The sequence below is a fragment of the Akebia trifoliata genome, chromosome 11 (genome assembly GCF_017979445.1).
Source record: "Akebia trifoliata isolate Shusen 1 chromosome 11, ASM1797944v1, whole genome shotgun sequence".
Taxonomy (NCBI): Eukaryota; Viridiplantae; Streptophyta; class Magnoliopsida; order Ranunculales; family Lardizabalaceae; genus Akebia; species Akebia trifoliata.
In genome coordinates, this window is record NC_141385.1 from 48,143,542 (window position 1) to 48,165,808 (window position 22,267).

At 36.2% G+C, this 22,267-nt stretch overlaps 2 protein-coding genes and 2 pseudogenes across 3 annotated transcripts; 3 read left to right on the forward strand and 1 right to left on the reverse strand.

Annotated features, from left to right (window-relative positions):
• Positions 1-2,685: 2,685 nt before the first annotated feature.
• Positions 2,686-3,946, forward strand: LOC147392268 (senescence-specific cysteine protease SAG39 pseudogene; annotated as a pseudogene).
• Positions 3,947-5,746: 1,800 nt separating this feature from the next.
• On the forward strand, positions 5,747-6,937 carry LOC147392269 (senescence-specific cysteine protease SAG39 pseudogene; annotated as a pseudogene).
• A 1,916-nt stretch (positions 6,938-8,853) lies between these two features.
• LOC147392270 (senescence-specific cysteine protease SAG39-like) lies at positions 8,854-10,434 on the forward strand. The gene is made up of 2 exons (XM_086457918.1): positions 8,854-9,477; positions 9,758-10,434. Exons 1-2 carry the CDS (start codon positions 9,042-9,044, stop codon positions 10,345-10,347), a joined length of 1,026 nt encoding a protein of 341 aa, XP_086314044.1. The 5' UTR covers positions 8,854-9,041; the 3' UTR covers positions 10,348-10,434.
• Positions 10,435-10,553: 119 nt separating this feature from the next.
• On the reverse strand, positions 10,554-22,051 carry MEE18 (maternal effect embryo arrest 18). Of its 2 annotated transcripts, XM_086457915.1 has the most exons (14): positions 21,815-22,050; positions 21,102-21,218; positions 20,838-20,970; positions 19,088-19,184; positions 18,703-18,746; positions 17,826-17,982; positions 17,302-17,373; positions 16,919-17,002; positions 15,403-15,504; positions 12,998-13,045; positions 12,645-12,770; positions 11,615-11,707; positions 11,039-11,246; positions 10,554-10,931 (listed from the first exon to the last, which is right to left on the reverse strand). In XM_086457915.1, exons 1-13 carry the CDS (start codon positions 21,987-21,989, stop codon positions 11,124-11,126), a joined length of 1,371 nt encoding a protein of 456 aa, XP_086314041.1. In that variant the 5' UTR covers positions 21,990-22,050; the 3' UTR covers positions 10,554-10,931; positions 11,039-11,123. The 2 variants fall into 2 exon arrangements, with proteins under 2 accessions (XP_086314041.1, XP_086314042.1); XM_086457916.1 differs by lacking the exon at positions 15,403-15,504 and having other exon boundaries at positions 21,815-22,051.
• Positions 22,052-22,267: the final 216 nt, after the last annotated feature.

A 22,267-nucleotide genomic window follows, 5' to 3' on the forward strand; every position in this document is an offset into this window, starting at 1 on the left:
TGGCAAATCAACATTAGGTAATTTTTTAAAATTACAAAATGTTCTTGGATTACATTGAATGTATATCGATTTGATTTTTTTTTTTTTTTAAACCTTTGAAAATAAGAGAACTTCTATTACCACATTAATTTTTTTTCTTACAATAAATATCCGCAATAATAAAATTAAATGGATTTCAAAGATGTGGACATAAGATTTTCTAAATATTCATCATGAGACTCCTTTCGATTTCTATAAACTTAAAATTTACTCTCATCGCCAAATCCAAATCCAAAACCCATCCATTTGAACCCTATAAAAAATAAAAAAAATAAAAAATAAAAAACCTTGCACATAATCAACTTCCTCTAATTCTATTATCATCAATCCATTATTAACATTAATGGCCCTAAGAGTTTATTTGAGTCCGCGTTTAGCTGGGTTGAAGAAAGTATGGACACATTAAAGGAAAATTTAAGAAGTTGATGATGGGATTTTGATGAAGTTGAAAAAGTTTAGAGGAAATGGAATATTAAAATTAGGAATGGTGTATTTGGGATTTTGGAGAGGTACAAGTAAAGATTATTGAGGATATGGTTGTGAAAATCTCGGACGAAAAAGAAAGAGAAAAGTAAAAGGAGAGGAGATATAATGAAAAAAAAAGCAGCAGCAAAAAGGGCAAACAATCGCACGTAGAACACAAGGATTTACATGGTTCTTCAATAAGCCTATGTCCACGGATCAGATCAAGAATTCAATCACACTATTTTCTTTTGAGTTTTGCATCCCCTAGAGTTCTCTAGCAAAAAACTTGAGTAGAGAAAATGACTCTGTCTCCCCTTAAAAATAGAAAAACCTTTAAGAAAATATTACATAATTGTCTTTTTGTAAATCCCTGGCAGGAGGTGTTAATTCTCGCACCCTCGCAACTCAACTTATCACCAATAAAATATAAGACATTTACACAACATGGAGAGAGAGAGAGACTAGTCTGGTCTTTCTATGGTCTCAAGTTCAAATCCCACTACCCATAAAAAACCTTGGTGACCACGCACCGCTCCACGTAGTGGGGTATAGCCTGAGTGCGGGGCGTAGGGACTAGTCTGGTGCGTGTAAACTGGCCCGGATACCCTTCGTTATCAAAAAAAAAAAGAGAGAGAGAGAGATGCGCCATTTTAAGTATTTCAATGGGTTTCTCATAAGGAATTAAATTAATAGGGCAACAAAACATGGGCAACGAGAAAGATATGTGGTTTAGCCCAAAGGATGTCAGATCAGGCTGAGTCAGGTGTGTTTAAGTGGGCTCAATTCATCTTGGATGCCAACCCGGCCAATGTAATAAGGTCTATCCATTACGCCCTCATGGATTAAATTATTAGTTGAGTTTATTTCTTATTGGGATTTGTTTCATTTATGTAATCCAGGTTCATATAATTAAATCAAGAATCAATAGAATTCAATTCCTCTCTAAAGTGCTCAACAACATCTTACATTTTTGTAGCATTTCATTGATAACTAGACAATCCATCATTGATATATTTAAGGTTGGCAACCCTTTATTGTAATTTATAACTATTTGATCTTGGTAATCGTTGATGGGTCAATTGGAGCCTCAATTATAAAATTCAAATGTTGCTTAAACCCATGTAGGCTTGCATAAAAGTTTATGAATAGTAGGATTTGGGATGGCATGAAATTCTCAATTTCTAAGCATTTGAAGTGTGAACCACTATGTTACAAACTCAGCTTTCTGTGTATCCAAATTTTATCCATAATTTCATTGGTTCTTCTGAAACAGTGCAAATTTAGTAGATTATTAATTTGGTTTGGCTACATTGTATCATGCGGCTGCCGGTCATATTTCAAATGACCCATTAACATCTCAACGACAATGGTGTTCATTGTGCCTTGGAGTGATTACTAGACCAAAATTGTGTATGTTTTTTCTAGCAATTCTTTTGATTTCAGTCAATAGTGCTGTCAAAACATCCATTGCTCATGCCTCATGGAATGAATGGGACATAGCCTGAGAATCCAAGCACCCAAAATGAACAAGATGGTGCACATGTCACCAATTTTGTGTTTAAGCCACAGTTTACCAACTACAATCCAAGATTACAAGGGACATTGTCGACAAATCTAGGGTTTCCTACTAAGGATTAAGGTGAGATTGAATAAATTAAAAGAAATTTACTATAGAGGTTAAAGAGGTTGAAGATAATAGATTATGAGACAAAAATAAGCGGTTTTCTGGCTAGAGGTTAAAGACGAGGGCATTTAAGTCATTTAGTATTAATCTTTAAGAGAAGACCGAGGTCAAGGAGGGCATGTCATTTGTTTGAAAACAAAGGCTACCTAAAATATAAGCCAAAACTTGGAGGGGCATGTTCAAAATCATCCTAAATTCAAGAATTAATCAAACAACCATATAAGATGACAAAGAAATGAGATACAAAAGAAGAGCTATATATAGATGACTCTATTTCCTTTATTTATTAAAATTGAATGTGAATATAGAGGAGGAGCAATGTAGACAAAAATAGGTTTCACTTTGCCGTTCAGGGCACACTATTACAATAGGGTTAATTCTAAACAACATAACAAATCCTTAAGCAAATATGTGACACTATATAAACTCTAAAGCCCCTCCACCAATAACAACATTCCTCAACAAATAAACAATATCTTCCAAGTACTAAGAAAAACATGGCGGCTTCAGCGTGTCAATCACAATGCATGTTTGTGGCCTTTTTCATTTTGGGTGTTTGGGCATCTCAGGTCATGCCTCGAACACTCCATGAGGAGTCCATGACAGAGAGGCATGAACAATGGATGGCTCATTACGGGCGCACTTATGAAAATACTGCAGAGAAGGAGATGCGCTTCGAGATATTCAAGGACAATGTAGATTTCATAGAATCTTTTAACAGTGTTGGAGACCGACCCTACAAGCTAAGCGTCAATGAATTTGCAGATCAAACCAATGAAGAGTTTAAGGCCTCTCGTAACGGATATAAAAGGTCTTTGAAATCAAGGACATCAGCAATGACTTCCTTCAGACATGAAAATGTCACTGCAGCGCCGTCTAGTATGGACTGGAGAAAGAAAGGAGCCGTTACTCCCATTAAAAACCAAGGCCAATGTGGTAAGCAATAATATATCTTAGAGAGCGCAAACGTTACGTTTGATTACACAAAATTGCATTTGGTTCGGTCGTATAAAAATGTGCTTTTGTAAAGTGGATTTCAGTTACAAAAAAAATATTCAAAATAATATGATCCCCAATTCTTTGTCCTACGATCAATACACATTATTTGTTTCTCCTTGTTAGATGTCTTGCTAACTCATTCGTCTAATTGATCAATTGTTGTGCATAGGATGTTGTTGGGCATTCTCAGCTGTAGCGGCAATGGAAGGTATTACTCAGCTCACTACCAATAAGTTGATCTCCCTATCTGAGCAAGAGCTAGTGGACTGTGATACTAGCGGTGAGGATCAAGGCTGCGAGGGTGGTCTCATGGATGATGCCTTTGATTTCATCCAACAAAATCAAGGCCTAACCACTGAAGCAAATTACCCATACAAGGGAGTTGATGGCACTTGCAACAGAAAGAAGGCAGCTTCCCATGCAGCTGATATCAATGGTTATGAAGATGTACCAGCCAACAATGAGAAGGCGTTATTGAAAGCTGTATCTAAGCAACCAGTTTCAGTGGCCATTGATGCTAGTGGATCTGCCTTCCAATTCTACTCGAGTGGCATATTCACGGGAGATTGTGGCACCGAGTTAGACCATGGTGTTACTGCAGTAGGCTACGGGAGTAGCGGTGGGACTGAATATTGGTTGGTTAAGAACTCATGGGGCACCGAATGGGGTGAAGATGGATATATAAGAATGCAACGAGATATTGATGCCAAGGAAGGTCTTTGTGGTATTGCAATGGATGCCTCCTACCCAACTGCTTAGACAAATACATGATAATAGAATATTAAGAGGAAGGAAAGAAGTCTTTTCGTTATACTTTCAGACATTTGTAATTTAAAACTACATGTGTTAATGTATATTTGTATGTGTTTTTCGCAATCGAAGTATATGGTAGTTCAATTATGTGATTTGTCACTGAATTCGAGTGCAAGTAATAACTAATAAGCATGACAGAAAAAGTTCTAAGTAAAATTCTCATTTAATTTATTTTTTTAAAAGGAACTCATAAACTGCTCCATGCAACAACAACAATAAAAAAGAGTTGTTTGTAGAGAAATCGCTCCAAGAACAATAAAGAATAAAATTAAGAACAAGATGCAAACACACAAAAAAAGCACAGATTTTTACATCCTTGGATCACACCGATTCCACTATGAAGAGAAAATTCTCAGTTACTGATTACAACTCTTCACCCCAATAAACCATAACTAAGGTTTTACGTAATACCAATGAAATTACGAAAATGACCTTGGGAAATGATGAACAGTACTCCTTGCTGTCTAGTATCATCAAGCTCCACAGACCATATGTCCACAACATTTTGCAAAAGATCCTAGGGTTGAAGAGGTAAACAAGATTCAACTGGATGGCCACCCTTCCTCAAGATTGTTTATATGAAAATCTGTGATCTTCAGTCCACAGCGTGAGCTTGTTTTTTGTATGGGTACATATTTCCAGCGTTAACTTATAAGATGGTGCTGATGGGGTCGATCAAAAGGAGAGTCGATCACATCAATGTTGAAAAGGTACCTTAGATCATCAGATCCATGGTGCTGAAAACTGCATGATCGACACGAAAACACCTTCTGGTTTGGTATAATTTTAGACTTTCTTCTGGTTTTTGAGGTTCTATCATCCTTTCTATTTAGAGTCAATTATTAATTCCATTTTTTTGCTACAAATTTAACTATAAATTAACATAATTTTAACTGGTTTAAATGGCTTGTTCCCATTCCAAAGGCCTTAGGTGCTTGTTTTGAAAACAGACAATGAGTACTATAGACGGTTGTTGGTTATTGGAGTTTCAATTTTTATATCACATAATAATTACATTGAAGAACTTAGTCTGGAGCCTTTAAATCATATGAAAATCCTATCTAAACAAAATGAAATCGCTCCAAGAACAATAAAAAAAGTTGAACAGTCCAGCATGTTAATTTTTTTGGTAACAAAATCTTACCATTGTTAATTTTTTGATATTTAAAAAAAAAATTCCTTTTAGGATAATTTTTTGTAAATTAAAAGGAAAATTTATGGTCTATATTTGTCTTTAAATCCCTACGAATCACTTCCGGACTCAACAATATATTCGACAATGTGAGTCAAACACTGTTGGAGATTAGAAAAATCTAAGGGCCTAAATGATTGTGCATAGAAAATGGGCAGGAAAAAGTTTTTTCCTGAAAAATGTGATTTTAAGGTGTATAATTGTGTACTTCCCCTGAAATCAATTTTCATTAGAACAATAAAATTGATTCAAGGCTATCCTAAAGGACTGTATAAAAAGACAAAGATATGAAAGACAAAGGAAGAGCTAATTGATTCTATGGTGTATTAAAATGGAATGTTAATTTAGAGGAGGAGCAACGTAGACGAAACCAGGATTCACATTGCCGGGCACACTGCAAAGAAGGGTCCCTATCAGTCAAAATGAAACCATAAAATAAAATTAGGACCCACGCTTTAGAAAATGTGTGACACTATTATATAAACTCTAAAGCCCCTACATCAAAAACAATAACATTCCTTAACAAACTCTTTCTTGTAAGTACTAAGAAAAACATGTCTTCAGCGTATCTATTGCAATGTATGTGTGTCACCTTCTTCATTTTGTGTGTTTGGGCTTCTCAGGCTATGTCTCGTGCACTCAATGAGGCATCCATGACAGAGAGGCACGAACAATGGATGGTCCGTTATGGGCGCACTTATGAGGATGCCACAGAGAAGGAGATGCGCTTCAAGAAATTCAAGGATAATGTAGAATTCATAGATTCTTTTAACAGTGTCGGAGACCGACCCTACAAGCTAAGTGTCAATGAATTTGCAGACCAAAGTAACGAAGAATTTAGGGCCTCTCGCAACGGGTATAAGAGGTCATCCCAACCGAGATCATCAGCTATAGTGTCCTTCAGATATGAAAATGTCACTGCCACGCCGTCTAGTATGGACTGGAGAAAGAAAGGAGCTGTTACTCCTATCAAAAACCAAGGCCAATGTGGTAAGCAGTACATACTATAATATTTAAGTGTAATTTTATGAAGTTGATTTCAGAAGAACTCGTAAAGAAAATAGAAAAATGTAACGTGGTTATATGTTCCTCTTTCTTTACTGAATGCTTTCTAGCTCTGTTGTTTGATTTTTCTTTTTTTTTGGTACATAGGTAGTTGTTGGGCATTCTCAGCTGTGGCGGCAATGGAAGGTATTACCGAGCTTACAACGAGTAAGTTGATCTCTCTGTCCGAGCAAGAGGTGGTGGACTGTGATACCAAAGGCGAGGATCAAGGCTGCATGGGCGGCTTAATGGAGGATGCCTTCCTATTCATCCAACACAATGGAGGCCTAACCACTGAAACTAAATACCCATACAAGGGGGTTGATGGAACTTGCAACACCAAGAAAGCATCTTCCCATGCAGCACAAATTAATGGTTATGAAATTGTACCAGCCAACAATGAGAAGGCATTATTGAAAGCTGTATCTAAGCAGCCAGTTTCTGTTTCCATCGACGCTAGTGGATCTGCCTTCCAATTCTACTCAAGTGGCATATTTACGGGTGATTGTGGCACAGAGCTGGACCATGGTGTTACTGCAGTGGGGTATGGGACAAGTAGCAATGGGACCAAATATTGGTTGGTTAAGAACTCGTGGGGCACCGAATGGGGTGAAGATGGATACATAAGAATGCAACGAGATATAGATGCCAAGGAAGGTATTTGTGGTATTGCTATGGATTCTTCCTACCCAACTGCTTGAAAAATACTTGATAATAGAATAACTAGAGGAAGAAAAGAAAAAAAGAAGTTTGTATAGAGATGCATGGTTTTATAGTGTGTCTACAGAAGTCCCTCTTTATACTTTCAGATGTCTGTATTTTCAAACTACTTGTATTACTATATATATGAGTTTTTCGCAATTAAAGTACATGGTACTTCAATTATGTGATTTGTTACTGGATTTGAGCACATCGTAATAACTAATAAGCACGACAACAAAAATTCACAAAGTAATTGAAAAGGCAAAGATGGTATACATGAAATCTATTTGTCCAATTTTTTATATACCTGAGTTGATCACACTACGAATGGGGAAGTTTTTTCCTCAGAGACTTTTTTGTCACAGCGCTCACAGGCTCTCTCCATTGTGTGACATGCGCATCCCAACAAGGGCAGTTTTGTAAATTTGAGAATGCTCTCAATTGTCAATACACACAGGCTAATGTGATTGTTCGGTCCCGGATCCTGTAAGTGCTGTGACCAAAGTCCGAGCAATTTTTTTTTCCTAAGAACGAGTCTGGACATTTAATTTATATGGCAGAGTCTATCAAAATCATGGGCTCTCGCTGTTGCACATTTTTTTCACTTGTTGGAATAACTTTAAAAGATAATGTTATCAATTGCTCTCTTCGAAGTTCAAACCAAACAAACATTGCAAGAATTGGAAGAAATTTTTCATTAAAAAAGGATCTCTTTTTCTTTAGATACCAACTTAAAAGGACCAATTTGGGACTTTCAAGAAGCCACCCCCCCCCCCCCCCCCCCCCCCCCAAAAAAAAAATATATATATATATATATATATATATATATAAATAAATAAGAATTAGAAGCAACTTATCCCTATTGGGGATGGATATTAGCTATCCCGGATAATGCAAGACGGGTGTGCCGTGAGACTCTTGGGTCAATACCCAAGGGGAATGTGCTGTGGGTGTGGGAATCCCTCAGATTATGTCACATCCATGCGTGTCATTGAATCATCAAGACATCGTTCCACGTTTGGCACATAAAGGCTTGCATCAGTTAGGCCGTGAACTAGCACGCCGCACGACCCCATCTGTTGTAGTTCCAATTTGGCCGTGAGTTTTATTTGACAATGTGTGAGTCAGACACTACAAGAGAGTAGAAAAATCTAGTAAAAATTGGGGTGATTTAGATACAACCCTCTACGTTTTGGAGAACATTTAAGATGCCCCCTATGTTTTCAAGCTGATGTCACCGCCAAATTTGGTCTTATCTGACAAACTAATAGAAAATAACCTCAATGCCCTCATCTTCAACCTATAGCCAATTACATTTGATTTTTCTTCTCAAAATCAGTCATCTTCAACTTCTCGGGTAAAATCGTTTACCCTTGTCTTCAACCTTAAGATTCTACCCACTTCAACCTTAGAACATCAAGGCAATAGAGGATTTTTGGTAAAATAGAAAACGATAGAATTTTGAGTAAGAAATTTTTTTTTTTTTTTTCTATAAAGGGTAAAGGTGAGGTTGAAACAATGGATTGAAGATAAGATCATGTAGAATGCAAAAAAAAAAAAAAAAAAAAAAAAAAAAAAAACAAACCAGAGGTTGAAGAGCTAAAGAATGATAGATTATGGGAGTAAAATGAAGGAGGTTTTTGAACTAGAAGATGACGATAAGGACATTTAAGACATTTAGCATTACTCTACAAGAGAAGACTTTGGTTAAGGAGGAAATATCATCTGTTTGAAGAAAAAAAGGGCATCTCAAATATTAACTAAAACTTGGAGGGGGTATGTCTAAATCACCCTAAAAATTGATTCAAGGCTTTAGTAAACAAACATAGAAGAAGACAAGGAAATGCAAGACAAAAGAAGAGCTATAGGATTCTATAATTTATTAGAATTGATTGTGAATTTAGAGGAGGAGCAACGTAGAGGAAACCAGGTTTCACTTTGCCGGTTAAGGCACACAAAGGAGAAGGGTCCCTATAGATCACAACGTAGGTATAATTCTCAACAACAGAAACAGAAACACGTCACACTATATAAGCTCTAAAGCCCCTCCACCAATAACACCACCACTCCTCAACAAACTCTCTGCTAAGTACTAAAAAAACCATGGCTTCCGTACGTCGGTCACAATGCATGTGTTTGGCCTTCGTCATTTTGGGTGTTTGGGCATCTCAGGTCATGTCTCGAACACTCCAAGAGGCGTCCATGACAGAGAGGCATGAACAATGGATGGTTCGTTACGGACGCACTTATGAGGATGCCACAGAGAAGGAGATGCGCTTCAAGATATTCAAGGACAATGTAGATTTCATAGACTCCTTTAATAGTATTGGAGACCGACCTTACAAGCTAAGCATCAATGAATTTGCAGACCAAACCAATGAAGAGTTTAGGACCTCTCGCAATGGATATAAGAGGTCTTCAGAACAGAGGTCATCAGCTATAGTATCGTTCAAATACGAAAATGTCACTGCAGCGCCTTCTAGTATGGACTGGAGAAAGAAAGGAGCTGTTACTCCTGTCAAAAACCAAGGCCAATGTGGTAAGCAGTAACAAACGCATACTAGGCCGCATTTTGGTATTTCTTAGAAAGTGCTTTTGTGACTTTATAAAAAATTCGAAAAAGTCGCAAATATGCATTTGGTTCTATAATTAAAAGGGTAGTTTTATGAAGTTGATTTCAGATGGGGAGGACAAAAAAAACTCTTAAATTAAGAATAAATAAAAAATCGTAACATGGTTCACAGATCATGCCTTCCAGCATATCTTTCTCTAGTACATGTTTCCTAACTCTCTTGTACAATTCTGTGGTTTGTACATAGGATGCTGTTGGGCATTCTCGGCTGTGGCGGCAATGGAAGGTATAACCCAGCTCACTACCAGTAAATTAATCTCCCTATCTGAGCAAGAGCTAGTGGACTGTGATACTAGCGGTGAGGATCAAGGCTGCGAGGGTGGTCTCATGGACAATGCCTTCGATTTCATCCAACAAAATCAAGGCCTAACCACTGAAGCAAATTACCCATACAAGGGAGTTGATGGCACTTGCAACAGCAAGAAGGCAGCTTCCCATGCAGCTGATATCAATGGTTATGAAGATGTACCAGCCAACAACGAGAAGGCATTATTGAAAGCTGTATCTAAGCAACCCGTTTCGGTGGCCATCGATGCTAGTGGATCTGCCTTCCAATTCTACTCGAGTGGCATATTCATGGGAGATTGCGGTACCGAGTTAGACCATGGTGTTACTGCAGTAGGCTACGGGAGTAACGGTGGGACCAAATATTGGTTGGTTAAGAACTCATGGGGCACCGAATGGGGTGAAGATGGATACATAAGAATGCAACGCGATATTGATGCGGAGGAAGGTCTTTGTGGTATTGCTATGGATGCTTCCTACCCAACTGCTTAAGAAGAAAGAACCATGAGTGACCCGATCACAAAAACAGAAACAAAAAAGAACCATGAGTGGATGAGCCATCTTCAGTGTTTATATAGTTACACCATTGAGCTTACGATGTACTTATTATTCTCAGTAATTATGCTTGTGTTACATGTGTATGTAAATTACAAATTTATCAATGCGAATACATGGTAGATTTGTGACAAGTGGAACAGTTCATAAACCAAACCATAAATAAAGTACATTTTTATACAATTTATAATTCCCTCTTTTAGGGTTCTTAGTTAACATCACTGGTAAGTAATGGAGTTAAGACTCTTTGAAGGACAAACATATATACTTCAAAGAATGGGTGGCTAAGACTATTAGTGCAAATGAAATACATGAGTGGAGACACTGGTATCAGCCACTTTTCAAGGAAAACTGCTATTTGCTTCTGCCCACCACTTCGCAAACTGTTGCAATCAACTAACAAAATTTCCTTTACAAGCACACCACAGTATATCCACTTATTCACCTTCACAATGATCAACTACCTTCACCTATTAGCACTTGTAGACGAACATATATAAAAGATGGTCATGCAAAAATACCTGCCATTTGAACAAGAAAAGCAGATTATAGGACTAATTATTAGTGGATTTGTAGTGAAATCAATGGGATAATTGCTGAGTCGAAGATGTAATGGATATGTTTGTACCTTGGAATCAGTCCCAACTAAAGGCATGATCTGAAAGATCTGTTAACTATCATTTTTTCCAATCAGTCTGAAATACCATGACTGGTTATTTAGCCTCAGCAACATGCAAGCTCAAGTGCTCAGTTATCAAATCGGCAATAGCTTGTATTAAAGATTCGGGATCAAAAATGATACCCACTTTGGGATCACATATGGAATCAACAGTTACCTGCAACAATGTGTTGTCCAACAGTCCAACTTACATGTAAATTAGATAAACATTAAGTACAGTATAACTTTAGAATATAGAAGTTATCTAACTTTTTAAATAAGATAATCTAGAAAATAAGGGTGTCCCAACCCCCATTTAAAAGCTACAATTTATGCCAAATAAAAAGCACTAAAAGAACTGTATTGTGTTCCCCTCCGAAATATGGAATTAATGTGTTTCATGGCATTACATCCCATGCTTTGCATTAGATTTTGGGCCGCATTCTTGACAAATAATGTGTTGGGTGGATGATTCTAAGTAACAGTGAACTTAATTATCAATGGTAAACCAGATGTTGTTAAAGGCTGGTTAAAGATGTACAATACCACATGAAAGATTCCTTGGGAAGCCAAACATTGAACATCCACTGGAACTTGACCATCCCTGGGTACCACCAAGGCATTGATGTACTGGCATGGCTGCACAGAAAAATGAAGCTAGCTGTAGGCCTTGTATTCATACGGTGAAATCACATGGACATCATGGAAATAGCTGCCTTTGACATTTGAAATGATGCTGAAGAACAATTGTGTATGTTTGTGGTGAAAAGATACATTCTAAAAAATGTTGATCGAAGAAATAATGAAAAAATGGTAGAACAGAAAGGAAGCAACTTAATATAAACCAAATTTGACAAGTATTTCTTAAGAGATCTGTTTATGGAAAAATAGAGACATAAACATCGGTTGAAAAACTATACATGAAAATCAACAGTTCTACAAAGAATACAAATGGCAGTGGAACTAATGCAGAATAAAAATGTACAGTGGTTAGCGACTTAGCGTGACTAAAGTGACTTTTTTACATTCGTTCCAGGAATATCAAAGGTAGAATCCTCAATAAACACAAATATTAGATAACTTCACTTTTAAATAGTACAAAATTCCAGAAAGACCATTCAGTATTTCAAAGTTTATGACTGCATTTGTTATTTTTACCATCTTCGTACTTGTACTGTCTCATGGACTTTTAATTTTACCTTAAATCTCACGAGATGAAATAAGAAATAGAACCTTCTTGCCTCCTTTATAGAGTTTCCAATTGGAGTCGAAGTTTTTTTTTTTTTCCCTTACTAAAGCGTGCTCCATGGGAGGTAGGCAGAGCAAAGAAGAAAGTGAAGATCTACCGACTCAGATTTAAAGATGTCAAACGACATAAAGAGAGAGGATTGAAGACTCTACGACCCTTGCAACAACACTTACTTAAAAACTGAATAAAATGGTTTCTGGGAACAATATGAAGTACAAACAGAATATTATTACACAGAATCTAACAATGTATATGATGCAGCACAGTACCAAAAAAATCAATTAATTTTACATGTGAAATCTTTAAACTGGGGCATGATTCACTTACACGGTTCTTGAGACAATTATGAGGATCTCCATAGGTTCGATTTAGAGCATCTGTAATGGCAGTCACAAAGCCAGAGGCAGATAAGCCACTAGTTTCTCGATCATGTGAGCCATTCAACAGAAGTACCTACATTTGGAAAAGCCATCTTACAAGTTGGCATTTAGAGAAATTCCAACCACCACAGAATTTCAGTTTAAATTAGATTTTTACATTGATGGAAGTCACTATTCAGCTAGGGGAAGATATGTAGCTTATTAGAAAGCTAAGGCGGCACGGAATGGACAAGCAAATACAACAATAGCCTTCACAATGTTTTCTAAGTAGTGAGTACCTCAAGACTTAGCAGAGAATACCTTGGGACAGGACCTTGAGGAAATGATCTCCCCAATGCCAAGCAAGACCTAGAAATTTGTCGACATCAATAAGAAATGAAATACATACAAGTTCCTCAGGCATGAAACAATATACAACTTATGAGTGCCAAGATTCCTCTTTGGAAAGAAAGTAGATGGAACAGCCTATGTCAAATGTAAGACTACTATTTCATACTATTGTACCATGGTCAATGGGTGCAACCCATAATCTAATCACATAGATTTGTGTGTATGTGCATGTGCCAACAACATGCACCTATGATAAAAGCATACATGCCATAATAAGGCTGACCATAATTCAGTTTGACTCAAGAAACAAGCATGAACAGAATACATAGGTCCTGATACAACAACCATCACACAAATACACAAGCAAGAAAAACCGAAAGAACTGTCACAAAAGTTAGAAATAAGTTATATATGAAAAAAATAAATACGGATCAAAAAAAATTTTGAACAAACCTATCAAAGAAAATTTAAAATGTATAACTGGATTGAACCCAAACAATGAATATGTACAAGCATTTTTCAGGCAAACAATGAAAGATAAGGCAACTTTATTCAGTGCTCATCAAATTTAGATAGAAAAAGTGTAGAAACCTATTCAAGGCTAAAAAAAAATTGGTCAAAGTTTAGCTTGGACAAGTAAAGCAAAAAATTTAATGAAGCTTATGAACCAAAAGACCCCAGATGAGAGTCTCAGCTACTGGATGTTTCAGAGCTCTGAAGAAAAGAGTTGGCCCTGTTGAAATATATTCTCAGCCATGGTTCAAAGGTTCCCTCTGTTTTGGAATGTTTTGGTGGAACATTCTGGTTTTCACCTTGACCAGAACCAAATATTGACCCCAAAACATCGAATGTTTTAGATTGTCTCAAAATGTTTCAGGATGTCTCAGAATGTTTAGGTAAAGATCGTCTCAGTTTTTCTCCTAACTGAAATATAACCTCAAGATGAGATTTTAAACCTTGTTACTTGCCTAAAAACCATCAAACAGAGATGTGTTCTTTGCCATATTGCTGGATATGACAGCACAAATTGAGCGACAAGACTTGCACAAAATGGGGTTCATAGTCATCATCAAAGCATTATCCCAAAATTTGGGGTCAGCTGAACAAATCATGTTCCCATTCAATTTGCCTAAAGCCACGTCTTCTAATAATTCAAGTGTATCCATATCTACTCTCACTACCTCAATCAATGTACTTTGTGGTCTTCTCGTGCTGTTTTAGAACCTTCAACTTGTAGATTCCTACCAACTAGGGCCATTAGTAGTCTTCATTGCACATGAACAAACCATCTCAATTGACTTCACCTTAGTTTATTACCTTTTGGTGCTACTCCTACATCTACAGATATGTGTTCATTTCTAGTTTCATCTTTCTATATTTCCACTCATTCCTATGGACATGTTTCTTAACCACCTTACGTTCAGCTCAATAAAACATATAGCTGGTCATGTTGGCATCACATTAAAGGTCTTCTCTAATTTAATTGGAACACATTGGTCACATAGTACTCCAGATGCACCCTCCACTTTAACCACCCAACTCTGGTTCTATGGAATAAAAAACCCCCCTCAATCTTTCCTTTCTTATGGGTAATAGAACCAAAGTTAAGAAAATAGTTGATTTGGGGTATTTCTTAGCCATCAATTTTTACTAGCCCTTATTTTCGCTGTATATCATTTTAAAAGTTGCACTCATACACTATGTCTTGGACATACTTATTATGAAGCCCTTGGACTCCAAACAACAAAGTTCATGCAACAAAACTGAAGAAAATGAAAAAAGGGGAAGGCAAAAAGCAAAGGAGGAACTACCAAAATAGGTTTGGTAAGGGAGATCAAAGAATGAAGAAAAAAGAGAAGTCCTAATTTATTTGAACTTTTTAGCAGAACTGTGTTTGATTACTTGACCATTGTAAAACAAATGCATGGCTAGTCATTGCATCTTAGAGATCAAATCCCAACAAAACTGACCCACTTGGCTAGTTTCACGTAAAGTTCCAATGTTGGACCTTGGCTGGAGGTCCCCAATGTCGTTAAGAATACATTATCCGAATATATTTTTTAATGTAAAAAATTGAAAAGATAAAACAATTAACTTGCCAAAGTAATGTAAATCACTAACAACGTATGCAAATTTGGTGCTTTACAAGATACATTCATATCTGATACCACTATTTATATGATGAAGCTCATATGGGAAAACTAGAACTGTAAAAATCAATTTTCTAGATTGCATTAACCTAAAACAAATTAGTGAGAACAAAATCATCTGTAAGTTCTTCAAGCAGTTATGCAACTTGATCACCATACTGCAAGAGCTTCATCAAACAAAATAACAAGACAAATATAGCAATCAAAGTGATTCTCAGATATTACCAGTGAAGGACAAACAGAAGTAAAAAGGGATCCCATCGCATAAACGATGCAGTCCACTTCACTCAACTGCTCCAGGACACTAGGGTTAACAGTGGGGAAGACCTAATCAATGAAAGTAATGATACTATCAATAGATCCAAGTATTAGAAATTAGAAAAACACTTCGACAGTAACTAATAAGATTTTATAGGAAATCCAATTTACTAATATCCAGAAATGGGTAATTAATTCAAAACTTCAAGGAAAACAGTAATCATCCTTACCTTCCGCAAGTCCATACTTTAGTCCAGGTAGGCTTTTGAGTAGGTACATCTTTGGTGGCAGCTTACTGCTAAAAACTCACAAGACTGGAAAAGTAGCCTAAAGGCTAGGCTCAAATTTATAGGTATTTCCTCTATATTTTTAGGTCTGAACATGCCAATAAAGATGACAGGAGTTTTAGATTTGTTGAGAGAGAGAACTTAATTGTAGTGCTTTTAGTATATAATTGTGGGCTTAGTCCCACATTGCTTATAGGTTATTTTTGTACTTATAAAGGAACTTAGGCCACCATGTAATATATCCAATTCAATAAAACAATCTTTCTTAACATATTACAGAGCTAGTGATTTTGATCAAGCCCTGCATCATTTCTCCAGCAAGTGATGGTGATACAGCATGCGGGCTTTAACCTCTTTGAGCATTTGCCAAGTAATAGATCTAATCACAATGAAAGGTTATTTTGACTAGAGTTTCTTCTAAAACAAACATTATTCATCGTGGATATAATTCATCATAGTTCATCAAAGTATTGTTCATGATGGATACTATTCACGGTATTGTGCAAGGTATTATTTACAATAAAACGTGAGGTTTTTATCTGGTGAACAGGGTTTGGGAACAACAATGAAAAAAGGAAGAATCATTCAATCAAATACCGAAGGTGCATATTGGTTGGGACATGGCTTGGATGATGATAATCCAAATGTATTTATATGCATACATAGCACCATCTAATGGTGCTAAACACATGTTTACCATGCTTTTAGAAGTTTGAAAGCTAATCTCGAGTTCCAGCTCCCTCCAGAAATTGATGGTAGATTGCACATAACCCATACTATATTGCTACTTCTGCAGGCTCTAAGATACATATAACAAACACAACGCGTATTATCACATAAGGACAAGAGGGGGGGAGGGAGCAAGAACAACTACATTGGTTTTATTGTTTTCAATACCATAGCATTAGAGGGCATATTTTTACAAATCTAGGACCATTAATACCAAACACCGCCAATCATTCCAAACAAGCACTTGAAAAGTTGTAAATTAGACTTAAAAACTTAATTTGTCCTTATTGTGCATCGACACAGGCACGCCCCTTATACCGGAGAACGTTATTGAAACTGTAAACAAGTTCCTCATAACATGATAATAAAAACATTTAGCCGAATGGAACACACCTGAAGTAATGCAAAAAAATGGTCTCTGATAGAATGTGCCAAATAAAAAAAGAAACTTTAGATGCATCATTCACCTCATGCAACAAGTTTCTGCCCTCGCTTGACATGTAGAATATTCGTTTTATACTCGAAGAAAGTGTTGGAACTGAAGAGCATTCCTATCCATAACAATCCAACAGTAAAATAAGAACAAAACTATCTATACTAGCAATGCCACAATATGAATCAGTAAATTACTAAGGATCTGCTTAGTATGACCATGAATTGCCATAAATTGGTGTAAAACAAAATAATAATAATAATAATAATAATAAATCTTTTATTTCACCTGTTCAAAAATAAATGGTTGTGGCAAAAAATAATATTAATCAAGAAAGACGATTGTTTCAGTACAGATTTTATCAACTTAACAAAAAAAATAAAGAGATCAAGTTAAGGAATTTCTCCCTTACCATACCTTAACTATAGGTTGCATAGATCCAATAGTTGGATGAGATATTTCATTTTGACCACGTATTACAGTTCCATCCTGAAAGTGACTAGCACAAAATCAATGGAAAACCCAAATAAAACTTAATGGATAAAAAAAATTACTCTCTCTCTCTCTCTCTCCTCGTACACAAAATTATGCAAAAATATGCTCCAAGTTATGCTTCAGCGTCATGGGGCATTCCCCTCCCCTTATCCACTCACAACCATAACCTTCTTCTTTGATAACTTGTTATTTAGATGGGAGCAAATGTGCAATGAGGACGTGCAGTAGGGTTTTTTTTTTTGTGTCCTTTACTATTTAGGAATATAATTGATGCATTTATAAGATAAATAGAGGATGAAGAAATAAAATAGCCCAACCATGAATATTGGTAATGCTTACACAGATTGAACCTCATTATCACTTTGGAAAAGAAAAAATATCATGATAAATCCACTTATTGAGCTAAGAAATAACATAAAGACAAAGACATTAATCAACAAGCATACCCATAATTCACATCCTAACGTAAGCCTGTCATTTGTGGAAATCACAGGGAGAACAAGACTCTCTGTGGGAATATCTGAAACACGTGAAAATAAAAATATTGCAGCATCTAAAGACTGAAAGAATATCCGTGCCCCTGCAAAAAAGAAATTTCCAATGCTGCAGCATGATGAAAGTCAGTTAATTTTTAACTATAGCCTTAATCTGAAAAATGTTGAACACCGAATATTAAATATGAAACAGTAGTTCATGAGAAGTCCTATCCATGAATGACAAATTCTAAAACAAATGAAAGGCAAACAGAACATAAAGGATGTATTCTCACGGTAAAATAAAAACCATGAAGCGTACAAGGTATATGTGAGAATGACCCATGGAAATTAGTTCGAAACATGATAGTAGAACTTAGTTTATGCAAATGGGTCTAAAACACCCAATATAAACCCAAAGACGAAAATTAAGTAATTGTAGAACAAGATAGATTACAAAGAGGAAAACTTAGGAACATGGTTTGTCTTTGTATGAGGCTTTCAATATAGCCTATAAGATGTACGCGGCCAAGAGGAAGCAATTTTGGACTAAAAGGCACTGCTAAAGCTCTGTTTTAAGCCTGGTAAAGCACATTACTTCAACAATGCTTTATCCAAAATGCCGCCAACCCCTCTATCTTATGCATGGACCCACTGCATTTTGTCAAGAGCTTCAACCCTAATGTACTTCACCCACAATCCCCTGGCCCTCACCCAGACCTTGGGTCTTACATCAAACAACAAAAATCATACCACATAACAGTTTACGAACTCAGAATTTATGTAATCCTATAAAGAGAAAAAAAAAAAGCATAACATGAGTTTGATCCACTAAAGGAAACAAAAATACCTCCCATTCTTGAAACAAAATGATTCACTTGACCGTCGAAGGATCTGTGTAACAAAAGAACAATCGTAAAGTTTCCCCACTATTCTATTGCATAAAAACATTAAGGGAATATAAAAAGAATGACTTTAAAAATACAAATCATGTTTGTTTGCAGCATTTAAGCAACATATTATTATGAATGTGTAAATTCATCAGATACATAAATCAATAAAGCATATACTCAAGGAGTTATTGTTACATTTCAACTTTTCTGAGTGAAAATCCACCCAAAAAAATGGAAAAAAAAAAAAAAAAGAAGAAAAACAAATGAAGTAAGACGACAGAGGAAGAGTGTGTAACAAGGTGTTAAAAGGTCAATTAAATATGTTGAAGTAAGATGGAATACCTGATTTTGAAAGTAAACCAGAAAAGCTCGTATTGTTTCCCGATAGGGTCCTGATACACCTTTCCACAAAGCGTGTTCTCCTTCTACAATATTATACCTGTCAAATTCTTAACTCAGCACAGCAACATTCACAACTCCCACCATTATAATGTATTTTTATGCAACAGGGTGTTCCCACCCCCCTTAGAAGTGGGACTAATCCCTGCGGGTACACCCTGCCACTGCAAACAAGCGTATTTGGTGAAGTCACGGACCCACCATTATAATGCTTGGAAAAGATATGAGAATTTTTTTAGTAAGTACAAGTAATTTTATCAGAAGGGAAAAGAAAGAAATAGATAACCCTCCCACGGGGTCAAGTTAACCTACAAAGGAAGGACCAACTAAAATCAAAAGGAGATACAACAAACAACCCCAACTGGTAAAGTAGAACAAAAAAAAATCCAACACCGAGAAGCAACAAAATCACTCAACGGCAATGCAAATTTACAAGTAAGTTGTAACCATTAGGATCCTGAAGGTGTTGATATTAGTAGTATCAAAAACCGATCGCCAAAAATATAGAAAATTTTGAGTCATGACATCTCTGGACTCTTAGAATCATTTGACTTTAGTATCAAGCCCTCCTAGACACTTTGCAACATCACCGTCACCCCAATTAGGATAGCTCTGAATATTAGAATTCTCATCCTAATATCCATTAGTATCAGGATCAAAATGATTGGCACTGATGAAAACCCTTATAACCTACAAACCGTTCAATACCAATAGCCCACACATATGGGCGCCATGTGCATTAGGCGCCAACACCCGACTCACCTAAAAGTGTGTTGTCCTGTCTAAGCACCCACCACTATTGTTGACTAGGTGCCTCCCATTCCTACTAATTGTTGTCCCGCAAAGGCACCCCATGGTTTGAATAATTCTCAGCTTTTTTACTTACTCTTCACCTATCTCTTTTCTTTTTTCTCTCCCTGTATCTTTTACTCTTCTCCCTTTCTTCCTTTTTTTTTCCATTGAATTCCAACAAACTATTATTTGGAGATTTAGACCATCACAGTCAAACTTTCCAAATCAAGTTGGAAGACTTTTAGGAGATTATAATTGCACGTAAGATAACAAAAGGATTAAAATTATATTTGAAATAATGGCCTATACCCACCAATACTCCAAATGATTCTCGAAAAGTTTAAAATGCACCTCTGTGATTTGCTTGGCTTAGCAAGTTCTAATGGTTCCTAGAAAAAAAGAGATACAAAGCCAAAATGTGCATTACCAAGGACCCAACATCTTTCCATTACTAGTATTTTAACAAAGTAACCTGTAATTTATAGGAAACATAAATGCATTTCCACGCAAAAATAATAATAATAATAATAAAGCTTTTGGATTCAATTAACAACAATCCAATTTCCTCCTGAAGTCCAAATTGTTCATCAGTTAACACAATTTGGAGGTAAGTATAGGTGAATAGGACATTGGAAAAGCATGCGACCTCTAACAGAATCAAAATGTTAGAAGCCAACCATGAAAGAAACGTATTTTATAATTCGGTATGGCTTGTACACAATAAAGAAAGTAACAGGTCAATTAAGGCTCAGGCATGACATCCTATACTAAAATACCTTATACACGTTCAATTTTGATCCATCTAAATGGCATATCTAAGGTAGCATAATTAACGATGCCATATGAAAATCACATTATATAGAATGGGAAGAACCAGTTATATGAAAACTAGTTGTAGTACCATTCTAATTTTGCTTCTCGTTCATCGAGGGTTAAGCGGTGACCAAGCAATCTTCGCACAGCAAGAGCTTCTGAAGTACTTTCATCAGATAATCTCAAACATCTTGATCGAATGTCTCCTACAGCTGGACCACCTATAATAGTCCCAACCATTTTTCATACATTTCATCATCTTGAAAAAATATATATTATTCTTGTTTTCTTTTTATTTCTTTGGAGCGAGACAAATGATAGGCATAAAATTTTGAATAAGAAATAAACTAACCTAGTACACGAACAATCTCAGCTGTACTTCCTCCATCATCGGAAACAGGGAGAACGTGTGCAACACGAGTTGTTAACTTTTTCAACTCTTCCACAACTCCATTAAATGCAGTTCCACCTAAAGTGACATAACATTGAGGTATAAATATGCTTGGAGTAACAATCATGGAAACAACCAACATAAAAATTAGCAATTCAAACAATGGTGAGCCGACTTTCTTATCGTGAACAAGAGCAGTTTAAAGGATATTGGTATAAAATCAAATGTCAGACAAAGGAACATGTGATTCTCACCAATTTCGAGCAACAAATTAAATATTTTGTGATACACCCAATTAATAATTTCTATTAAATTATTAAATTTATATAAATTTCATCAGAAATTCTAACATAGCCTTAATTACTTGATTTAACTATGACTAACGCTATGATTGGGGGGCAAAAAAAGTTACCCACTTAGCATTTCCTTCTTTACATGAACACCCCATTTAACATTTCTTGATCAATTCTTATTCATAAAAACAATTTAAGCAATTCTATCATTAATATTACAGCATCTCTTCATGAAAGAGGTCTCACTGTCACGTCCAAATTAATTTGCATATTTCACATAAAAATTCCAATTGAAGAAAAATAATAATGATAAAAGAAAAACAATTAAAGATTTATATTTTGGACATAAAATTGGAAAAATGAAGAAATGAGGAATGAAACCTGAGAAAACAAGCAATGAAGGTTGATGCTGAGTAGGGTTTAGAGAGGAATGGTTGGAAGCCATGGAGAGGATGGATCTTGAACCGGTAGAAGAAGAAGAGATTGGAAGATTTGGGAGTGAGAGTGGGAACATTGCCTTAGATAGTGCCGCTGGACCCAAACTAGTGTCCGCCATACCATACGCTCTCGAAGTCTCTCTCCTCCAACGAAAAAGCAAAGATGTTGCTAGTCAAAATTGTGGGAGTAGAGAAAAACTATGCCTACTTCAAACTCTAGCGTACTCCCTTATGTCCATTATCCTCAGCCACACATCTCTGGCCCTCATTCTAGACACCAAAAGTCATCTTGATTGGTGATTTTCACTATTAGCAAAACAGGCGAAAAAAAAATTAATAAAAAGGGAGAGTTACTATTGCCACCAAAAATTTTACTAATGCGGCACCAATTTCTTTA